The 10850-nt window shown below is 43.6% G+C and overlaps 1 protein-coding gene across 1 annotated transcript in view; it reads right to left on the reverse strand.

The window, feature by feature from the left end:
• The window catches only part of LOC308608195 (uncharacterized protein), a gene marked incomplete at its 5' end in the record, with an annotated part of 106692 nt that extends 96397 nt beyond the window's left edge, over positions 1–10295 (reverse strand). Inside the window, one exon of the mRNA XM_081220919.1 lies at positions 10064–10295. Coding sequence (XP_081077045.1) covers positions 10064–10295 — 232 coding nt within the window. The remainder of the gene's footprint in view (positions 1–10063) is intronic.
• Between the last annotated feature and the right edge of the window lie 555 nt (positions 10296–10850).

Genomic DNA, 10850 nt, shown 5'->3' on the forward strand with positions numbered 1-10850 from the left:
AATCAGGGACATAGAACTCCAAGCCATTTCAGACTTTCTTTAAAGCTGGAGCTAAAATATACTGAATTTTTACATATGCTGTAGTTTATAAATTTAGGTGTAAATTGAATTTTTGAAAAAAAAAAACTTCATTTTGTTTTTTCCATGTGAGATGGCTTTCTCTCTTGCACGAACATTTCTTCAGTCAAGTTAGCCTGTGGGTAAAGAAAATTCTTTTAACCTGGACTCAGTTTGGATATAGGAAAATTGTGTTTGGCATTTCTCTTAAATTGTTCTCTTCAGGTTAGACTGATTTGATTTCTGATCAGATAAAACAGAGCTCACAAGGGATGGCTACATATATTACATTATCCTTGCCTGTATGTGGCCAGAATAGTAAGTGCAGAAAAGCCTTGGCCTTCAGGAATGTAAGAGCCACTGTCCAAAATGATGGACGAGTTTGCTCCTGCAATAACGGAAAATGTTCAGGCCAAGGGCCTTCCCACCTGTCTGCCCCTTGGCAATGACATCCACCTCTGGGCCAGTTCACTTGCAATCTTCCACTTAGGAAGGCATTTTCTTTATTTTGTTATTCTTGTTAGGTGATGACTGTTCATTTTGCTTTTAGACAAAAAACAAAATAAACACAAAATAATCTGCAAAAACCAAAATATCTTTTTCTGGCCTTTTTGTTCAGTTGGATTTTTTAATGCTTTTAATCACCTCCTTACTCATTATCTTTATTTTATTTCCTTTTCTTCTTTCATGTTAAATAGGAAAAAGGAAGTACAATTCCAGGTCAGCAGGTATGAGCACAGTCTTACGTCTCAAGCCAAGGATGCTGTTTTCCCTGATTATCTGTACACAGATTCCTCATGGTCGTTAAGGCATATTCCCTGCTCTGGTCTCAGCCAAATGCCTTGAATAACGGAAGGAAACCAATCTTTGCAACTCTTCCCCATGTTAGTTTATATCTTTGCTTGACTACTATTTCCAAACATAACCAGTTTCTTGTTTTTTTTTGTTTATTTTTGTGGTACACGGGCCTCTCATGTGGCCTCTCCTGTTGCGGAGCACAGGCTCCGGACGCGCAGGCTCAGCGGCCATGGCTCACGGGTCCAGCCGCTCCACGGCATGTGGGATCTTCCCGGACCGGGGCACGAACCCGTGTCCCCTGCATCGGCAGGCGGACTCTCAACCACTGCGCCACCAGGGAAGTCCCAATAACCAGTTTCTTGATGAAACTAACTAGAGAAGGAAGGAGAAACCGGAGTGGCAAAGGCTATGTTGTGGAAATATCCACCTCATTCTTTGTCCAAACGCCTGAAGAGACTTTGTGTTCTGCTGTTTCTCAACACCCATTGTCGATACCGCATCAAAGAATCCCAGCTCTGGAAGGGATTTTGAGATGTCTCGGAAGCATGATCTCCCCTCTGATGGGGGAGATTCCCTCTGCAAAGATCAGCAATAAGTAAGCTGGCCTCTTTGTCTGCCTGTCCAGAGACAAAGATTTGTACCTGTTGAAGGAGCCAGCCCGGCTTCCAGGCAGCTCAAACTTTAGAAACCTCTTGTTCTTATTGAGTCTAAATGTGCTTCCCCGTAATTTGCCTTCGCTGGTCCAAGTCTGCCCTCTGGAGACTCTCAGAATAAGTCTCCTTCCTCTTCCACCTTGCAAGTTCTTCCTAAATTCTTCACGTGAATTAAATAGAAGCTAGTACTAGTTATTAACTCCACATCCAATCCTTTGAAATCCAGCTTGGAAAACAGGAAGCTCCTACTCAACCTCTAGATAATAAATGGGTAAGATAAACAAGGCACCAAATCCCCCTCTATATTTTACAACTTTCTAGATCCAGGCAAAAACGCTTACAGTTTGTTTTAAGAACTGTAAGGGACCTCAGTGATCTGAGGTCTAACTCAATTCCCTGAATTTTCAGGCGAGTAATCTAAGATCCAGAGATCTTGGTTGAGATTGGGGTCAAAGAACTCTGGTTATCGTAATTCTGGTGGTAGGATTGTAGGAGCGTAGTACTGTCTTGCTTGTTTTCAGAATATAAACACTGTACTTTGACAATTACAAATAGTTTTCCAACAAAATTTTCTTATGGTGCAGTTTTCTGAAGCTACTTTACAGTAAGTTAACTTCTAGTAACATATATTAGTACCTAATTTTAATTACTATTCTAGTCTAAATTAAAAAAAAATTTTACCTCCCCCGAAGTTCCAAAAATATTGTCAGAGAAAAATAAAACCACTTCAAAATTCACCTTCCATTTTCCCCAGAATATCAAATCTCTAGGAACTACATATACACACATAAGTGCACACATAAGCACGTGCACACACACACACAGTGAATCTACTTCTCCATTCTTCTTAGAGCTGACTTTCATATAAACTCAAGATCACCATTAACAATAGGCAGATGTAATCAAGATGCTTACCCAGGGAGCTGATATTTGACTGTACCTAACAAAACATGATGTAAATACAACATGTAATTTAAGCACAATACAAGATGGGGCACATATGGCTGTGTCTTTGACATAGCCATGAACAGCTTTCAGGTTTGGCAATGCTATGGTAATTGTGACTTCTATATCTAAAACAACTGGACTTACACTGCTGCACTTGAGTACTTAAAATAATATTAAAGGAAAGGAACAAGAGGGCTTTCCACATGTTGATACTGCTTCTCACACACTTGATTGGTAACAGCAGGAATGCCAGATCAATAAAATCCATGAGGACAGAGTTGTGGCTACAAATAGGGATATGCCATGCTCAGAAACTACATACAGTCCCTTTCTCCTTAAAAATATATAGAAGAACGTAAAAGTGAAAATTCCATTACCCAGAGAGAACCACTATTAACATTTTGGTATACTTGTCCAGTATTTTTCCTGCACATATATGTGAATATATAATTTACCTAACCTAAAATCTTTTCTATGCTGTTTCAGTTAACATTCTATTGTATTTCCAGGTCACTAAATTATCTTCAAACTCATGCCTCTGTATTTTTCTACATTCTAGATGTTCGACTTTTTATACGACACATTATCTGTTGTTGGAATTTCTTTTTTACAGTCTTCCTTTTCCTACCATGAAAATAAGGTCACTTTCTCTCTCCCTATCCATTTGAAGCTGAAAACAAACAACACGTACAGAAAAAAAAAATCAGACCTGAGTTTCCGTGTCTGAGAGTGCTTCTTGAAAAAGCATTATATAATAGCACTGCAAAAAAAGTAGAGATAAAATAAACCAGGAGATATGTGTCACTTACTGTTCCAGCAAAAAGCTGACTCCAAAAAAATGACAGGATCACAAGCAGAAGATGATGAAAGAACAACATGGCAGAAATGAAGAGAAAAGGGATCCAGAAACAATCCTCACACAGCTACAGAGATGAAGAGGAAGTAGGAAAATGACACAGAGGATGGCTGGAGGACGACACAGCTTCCGGTGGGGCAGAAAAAACAATGCTGTTTTACATCTTCAGCAAACGTTGTGAACTATATGGAAGAGGGCTAAGGGGCTGGTATTGCTGAGAACAGCAAATTATTAGTGTGGATAAGACCTTCTGCCATAAAGAATGTTCCTGATAATGCTACTGGAATAACAAGAATTCATATGTTGCCATGCTGGCAAAGAAAACAGGATGCTTTTAGAAACAGATGATCCATGGATGTGAGGTAATGGAACAAAAGCCAACAGCTTAGGTGGCAGTGGGTTATGATCAGCATTTGTCATGTATTTTATTCAATACTATGTAATATAGAAAAATATCATGTCACTTACTTGTCAGAAGCAGATGCCTGTGTTCCTTCAACAAAAACTTTTTGAACACCTCCCTATGTACAGCTCTGGGCTAGACTTTGAGGATGAATCCTACTGCTGAGTTCCCGGGAGGAGACAGATGGGACAGGTGAACTCTCATGACATTCTGCACCTTTCCTCCCAGATACTTGCTTCAGTTTGAAATTACACATTTTATTTGTGATATCTGTGATTATTTGATTAATGCCTGTCATCTCACTAGACCACAAGTTCCATGAGGGTAGGAATTTAATCTGTTTTGCTCATCACTGTTTTCCTAGCACAGTGCCTGGCATATAACAGATGTTCAATGAATACTTGTTGGAAAAAATGAATAAATTCTTCAAAAAGTTAGTAATAAGTTTTATAAGAGGTACGTAGATAAAGACTGCTAAAGTCTCTGGACAGAGTGATTCGGTTTTAGATAAAAGCTAAAAGGTTTTAAAGAGGAGATGATTTTGAAAGTCAGGAGACCAAATTAAACAATTATTATAATCATCTAGGTGAGAAGTAATAGGACATAAACCACTAAAGTAGAAACAATTAGAAGGGAGAGAAGTAGATAAATAAAAGTATTACAAAGATCAAACTGGAAGATGGTGGCTGCCAGTGGGAGACGAAGGGCCAGGAGAAGCCAAGAGTTTGAGGATGTAGCAGGTGACTGGGAGGATGGGATTCATTGAGAAATGCAAAGAGCAGCTTGATTAGGTCCATGGAGAGCACAGGACCTCAGATCCAAATGTACTGAGGTCACTCTGAAAGGGACGGCAAGCAAGCTGCCAGCAACGTGGGTTGGAGGTTTACGAGAAGACCAACTCAGAAACACAGAGTTTTGAGACATCTTCACAGAGATTCTGCTTGCAGTCATAAAGGTGGATGAGGCTGTCCAGGGAAAGATCATGGAGAGAGAAAAGCAGAGAACCAAGGAGAGGTGCTTGAGAAATGTTGAGATTTTTGGTGGGGTTATTTTTTACGTAGTTCAGGAAGACAGAGAGGCCCATAAAACTCTATCAGATAAGAAACCATCTTATCTTCCATGTTGGGAAATTCACTATTTACCCCCAAAGGAGTCCTTCTGGGCTTCATAGGTCTGGAGAATACCAGTTCCATGGATAAAAGAAACAGCACCAGACTCTCTGGAAACAAAGTGGTTGAAGAAGTGAAGGATTTAGGACTTAGGTGGACAGCATATTGGACCTCAGCCCTTGCACACCCCCAAATGCTAAGAACAGCTTTTGGTCAGCACTCCTGTTTCCAAGATATGCTGATTTATATTATCAACAGCTGTGAGCTCTTTGACCCTCCAGCCCAGTCTGACTGGTTTGCTGTGGGAAACCCTTTGAAACCAAAGAGGTCACAAAGCTTGAGCCTTGTCTATCCCTGTTCTCAGACTGCTTTGTCTCCAGTCTCCTCCAGTGATCTTTCTGACAGTGCCTCACAATTTTTTCCTGTAATCTGTGGCTAATCTCGCCTCAGTTTACCATTCCACCGGTGGAGAGATCCCACTTTCTTATGCACCAAGATAGTATCATGCTAAACGAGTTAAAGTCACTCAAAAATATGGAATGACTTTGAAAGGAGGAAAAATGTGGGTAAATACGTGGCAATATTTTTAAAGTCTCCATTATAGTAATAATAGGTAAGCACCCAACATGGTTAATAGCCAGTACTTAGATCAAGGCCTTGTATGAAGTAGATGGTCAAGCTTGAACTGAATGGAATAGTTATATAAGCATCATAGCAATACATGTGAATTCATTAGTTAAAATATGTGCATTAACCTCTAAGTGCCAAGAATTGTGATAGAAAATGAGGACAAAATAAATAAGATAATGGTCAGAAGCTCTAGAAAAATAGCTTACATGAATTTCTTGCCTTAATTTAAGAAACCAGAGGTGTGGAGCTTAGGGCTGCAGAAGCTAGAAAAATCTCACGATTCTCCTTGGGCCTGGAGAGGTAGGTTGGGGTCAGGGGCTCTGTATCCTGTTCTATGGCATTCGTGGTATTTAATAAGCAACGGAGAACTGGTCATGGATGTCAAGCAGAAGGGACATGAAGTAATTTGGTTTTAGTAGTTATTCATTATGTGTTTTTTTCATATTTCCATTAAATAAATGGTTAAAAATCATAGCTGCTAAATTCTGCATATAATTTTCATAATGGTTCAGGGGGAAAATGTGTTTTTTTTAAATTTATTTTCCTTAAAAAAAGTCAATTGGAAAATGTGATTTGACTTGTAGAAATTTATTTACAGATAACATGTCTGTTTTTATCGGGAGGAGAGAAGCTCACTAAAAGGGCAGAGCCGCGGGCAGGACAGCTGTAGCTCCACTTCCTGTCATGGCAGTGTTACAGGCACTGTATGTTATCACACAGTTGTGTTCTTTCAGGTTATAAAGACAGCAGGTTATCTACATTGCTTTATTATGAAACTCACGAAGTAAGGAAGAACAAGCAACAGTCTCTGCAGTCATAAGCAACTCAGAAGGTTCTGGAAGGTCAGCAAGTTAACAGCAGCCCCAGGTAGTACAGAAGGGTGAGCTCTTCAGCGTCAAGGCATCCATTGCTCCTACCGTGTGACTCAGTCATGCAAGTGGCTCTGTTTAACTCTGTCTTCGCTTCTTCTGAGGCCGTGAACAGAGTGGTTACCAACCCAGGCCCTGGAACACTCACTGCCTGGGTTCAAATCCAGGCCTTGCCTCCAAGGTTCTTGGGAAAAGAACTGATTGGGTCTGTCTCATCATCTACAATACAGCACATACCTATAGGGCATTGTTCTCCAGCCGCAGCCTTGTAGGTCACAGGACAAACTAGAGAGCTCCCTCAGGTGGGCTCCTTGTCTGAGTTAGTCACAAGATGGAAACTATGGCAAACTCTGTGTAAGGAACCACTGTGGCTGCCTTTCTCAAAACGGGCAGAGCAGGTACTCAGAGGACCATAGCCTGCCATGTGCTCCTCAAGAAGTGCACGCGGGCTTCCCTGGTGGCGCAGTGGTTGAGAGACCGCCTGCCGATGCAGGGGACACGGGTTCATGCCCCAGTCCGGGAATATCTCACATGTCGCGGAGCGGCTGGGCCCATGAGCCATGGCTGCTGAGCCTGCGTGTCTGGAGCCTGTGCTCCATAACGGGAAAGGCCACGGCAGTGAGAGGCCTGTGTACCACACACACACACACACAAAAAGAGTGCACGCTAGACGCAGAGTTAACTAATACAGGAACTGAGTTAATGAAGCAGTTGAACAATATTAATAAAATAATATAATATATCGTATTATATAATGTAATTATTATGTCAATATAACACACAATATTATATATAACATATATAATATGTTGCTATTACAATACATAATAATATAACATTGTTTAATAATATATTATTAGTTAATAATATATATCATAATATATCATAATATACTGTAATATATATTAATAATAAAGGCACTTAGTTAACTAAGCAATGTAAAATGAAGTTAAGTGTGAGTTTAGGAAGAAACAGGAGAACACTTGTTCAGTGTTCCACCGTGGTCTAATTTCTGTTGAGACTATGGCCACCACAATTCATAATTCACTGTAAGAGAAAAACTATTACTTCTGTATAGACTCCACTAATTAACAACAATCTTATAGATGGTATCACTGGCATACTTGTATTGTTTCCTTTTTTTCCATACAAACTTTCCATTCTAACAAGCTGGGTTAAGAAACATCATAGGATTGGTTCTGTCCACCTGAGACATAATAATGTTTTTCATGAAAAAGGTCAAGCATCACAAATAAGGAGATAATAACACAATACGCCCCAGCATCAGTAACTGCCAATGTTTGGCAGTCATATTTTATCTATGTCTTTCCCCCCGAACCCTTTTGCTGAGAGCTGAAAGTGAAATTCTCATGTACAAATAAATAAATAAATAAATAAGTGTTAAAAAGGTCCTGCTTCACAGAGGGGGTGCTTTGCTTCTGGAAGCGAACACATTTTCTCTGCAGCACACTTTTCTTTCCAGTCCCTCAGCCATTACCCAGATTCTGTCAGTGGCCATGGAAATGCCTCTCATAATGGCCTCAAATGGAATAATCTATTTTTCTCCCTACCTCCCAACACAGAAATGGTAACTCAAGTTCACAGACCTCTAGGAATTCCACAGGTCTGCTTTAGCTAGTCTGTGAAATCCCAGAAAATGTATGCAAATATTTTTACATTCTTTGTTTTTAATATAGGAAAGTTCCAAAGCTTCTATCAGGTTCTCACATGGGCCTATTACCTACAAAAGGTTAAGAACCTCTGCCTCTGCCATATCTTGAAAGCACAGCAAACATACTTTCTCATTTCCATTCCTTAGCCAATTCTGCGTATCAAAATCCTGCACCTGTTGCCTCCTTCAGGATGCCTCCCCTGACCTCGTCACCTATAACTGATTTCCCACATGTTTTCCTGCAGGATTCAAGCCCGGGCTCTTTCACATTTATCACATTCTGTTGAGGTCCTATTCACTGGACAAGTATTTTTTCAGGCACCTGCTATGTGGCAGCCACTGTACTACACTTATTTAGGTGTGCTTTGCCTCCTACTGCACTGTTAGAAGAGCACAAGGAACATCCCAGTATCCAGTATGGAGCCTGCGTCCAAGGAAATAGTGTAGCTCTAATTCCACTGAATGGAAACAAAAATGAGCAGTGGCACTTCTGTGGGCTGGCATTCAGCTCAAGAAGAACATGTATCATCAGGCTCATGATTTTTTTCCCTTTTAAATGCAAAACGAAACGTTTATATAAAAAGGAAATGTCAATTTGATTATCCTTGGGCATTAAGACAGAGATGCCGAAGCAAAGATTCCCTCCCCTACCCGGATATAGTGTGGCACTAGAAAACTATTCCAGAATCACGAACTATATATGCTGATCTCCACTGCCCTCTTGGTAGCGCCTTAAATAGCATCACCGGTATCTATATGAGACATGTAGTTGGGTCCCCACAAAAAAACCATGCCTGGAAGTACATCTCCACCCACCCACCCCGACCCCGGAGTCAGGAGGGTCAAACTCAAACACAAAGAGGGTCAGAACAGTTACTCAACATGTTAACTTTCCCGTATTGGGTACGCGCTTTTTTTAAAAGTCATACGCCTCTTAAGATTACTGAGCTGGTTTGATACCAGAGGTTGAAGACGACCAGGCTAAGGACCTGGCAGAAAATAGTTAACCCTATTGTTACAGACGCGGAGGGTGGGGGAGGGGAAATCTGTGTCCAGCTTTCGGCAGATACTTCCAACCTAAGTTCCATCCCTTCTTCTGATGGGTCTAGTTTAGCAAAATTCTTAACAAATTACGCAGGCCGTGTGAGCGAAAAGATCTGGAAAGTCTGACCAGTGGCACCTGGGACTTAACCCCTTTGATCGTCGGTTTTCCCATGTACCCACTGGGGGCCTTTCCGTGGCAGAAGGTGTTTGCCAGGATCAAATGAGAGAAGACGCGTTGAAACGTCATGCTGTTGTCACCCAGGTACGGCGTTGCTGCGCTCCAGGTGTGCTCGCCTCGGCGTCCTCTCCCACGTAGGACGGGCCACGCCGGGAGGCACCGACGAGAAGAGCGCGGGGAGCGGGCAGGAAGGTCACCCCGATCCCCAGGCCGGGCGGCGCGGCAGAGCCTCACTTCCCGAGCACGTTCGGGCGGGGCACTCCCAGGGGACCGGGCAGGCAGGCGGCACTCCCCGGGCTCCGCTCGGCGCCCGCCGCGCCTGCGAGGCTGGCCGCCCTCCCGGGCCGGAGGCGCCGCAGGCCTGGGTCCCCGGGCCGCTGGAGCCCGAGCGCAGCCCCCAGAGGTGAGGGCGGGTCAGGAAGGCGGGGACGGCGATGGGGGCGGGGAGCTGCGCCGCCGGGGCCGCGGGAGGTCGCCCGGAGGCCCCCGAGCCCCGGGAAGCCCGCACCCTGGCCGCGGCGGGAGGAGGCACTGGCGGAGGAGCGGTCCCTAGGCTCTGCCCGAGGCCTCCGGGGGCCGCGTAGCAACTTCTCTTTGGAAGCCCTGGGGGCGCGCGCGCGCGCTCCCACTCGGGCACGCGCGTCCCCGGCGCCCCGCTCCCCCGCGCGCGCTCCGTCTATTTTTTTCCCATCGCTTTCATTCTCACACTCTAAAGTAGGTCACCGGGTGGAAGTTACAGCCGGTACAGACCCCGGCTTTAATGCGAAGGCCGATTTTCCCCCACGGCCTCGGGCGGGGGAGATGCACTGCAACTATTCGGTTCCGTAGAGCTGCCCGCCCCCATACCTTGCAGCCAGCGCCGGCGACCGTGGCGTTGACAATGGTCCGCAGAGCGGAGCGGCGGGAAGCCTCTTTTCCACCCTAGTTCGGCCGGCCCTGCGCCTGCCCCTGCCCCGCGGACCGGGAGGAGGGGGCGCGACAGGTCGCCTCCCGCGCTCTCCGGCGCCCGCGTCCCGGGTCTGACCGCCTGGGTGAGTGCCTGCTCTTCCGCTGTCATTCCAGTGGCCGAGGGTAACATGTTTACCTTGAAAACTTAGACGTGATCTGAACAGCCAGCCGAGCCTGGCGTGCAGTAAGGGACTGCGGGGATGTGCCTCAGATGTTACACCGGATAAATCAGAACCCAGAGCTGTAGGGGACATGTAGTGTCTAAAGGTGAAAATGAATTTGTGTTTTCCTGGAGTACACGTGTATCTTTCCCTTTAGAAGCTATCACTTGGGAATTGATTTTTAACTAGCTGGAGGCTATGAACTAAGATAACTTGAATCCAGAAAGTTTGTCAGAATATTTTTTAGTTGATCTGGAAGAACTTACTGAAATAGCCCAAGCTAATGTCAAAAATACAGTCTAAGAAGGAATATCAAAATGCGATGGTAGGATCTGTATAATATTATTTGTATTATTATACAAATATATAATATTTGTATAATATTTGCTATGTGTCCTTATGTATTATCTGGCTTCTCTGTGATAAATGTTATAAGCATGGGATGCTTTAGGTAGAAAGAGGGTAAGGTTGTGAACACCTCCATGTAAAGCTTTTTATGGGTTGGTCTGCATGCATTTAAGTGT

This window comes from Mesoplodon bidens (assembly GCF_964165515.1).
Source record: "Mesoplodon bidens genome assembly, chromosome: 20".
Classification (NCBI taxonomy): Eukaryota; Metazoa; Chordata; class Mammalia; order Artiodactyla; family Ziphiidae; genus Mesoplodon; species Mesoplodon bidens.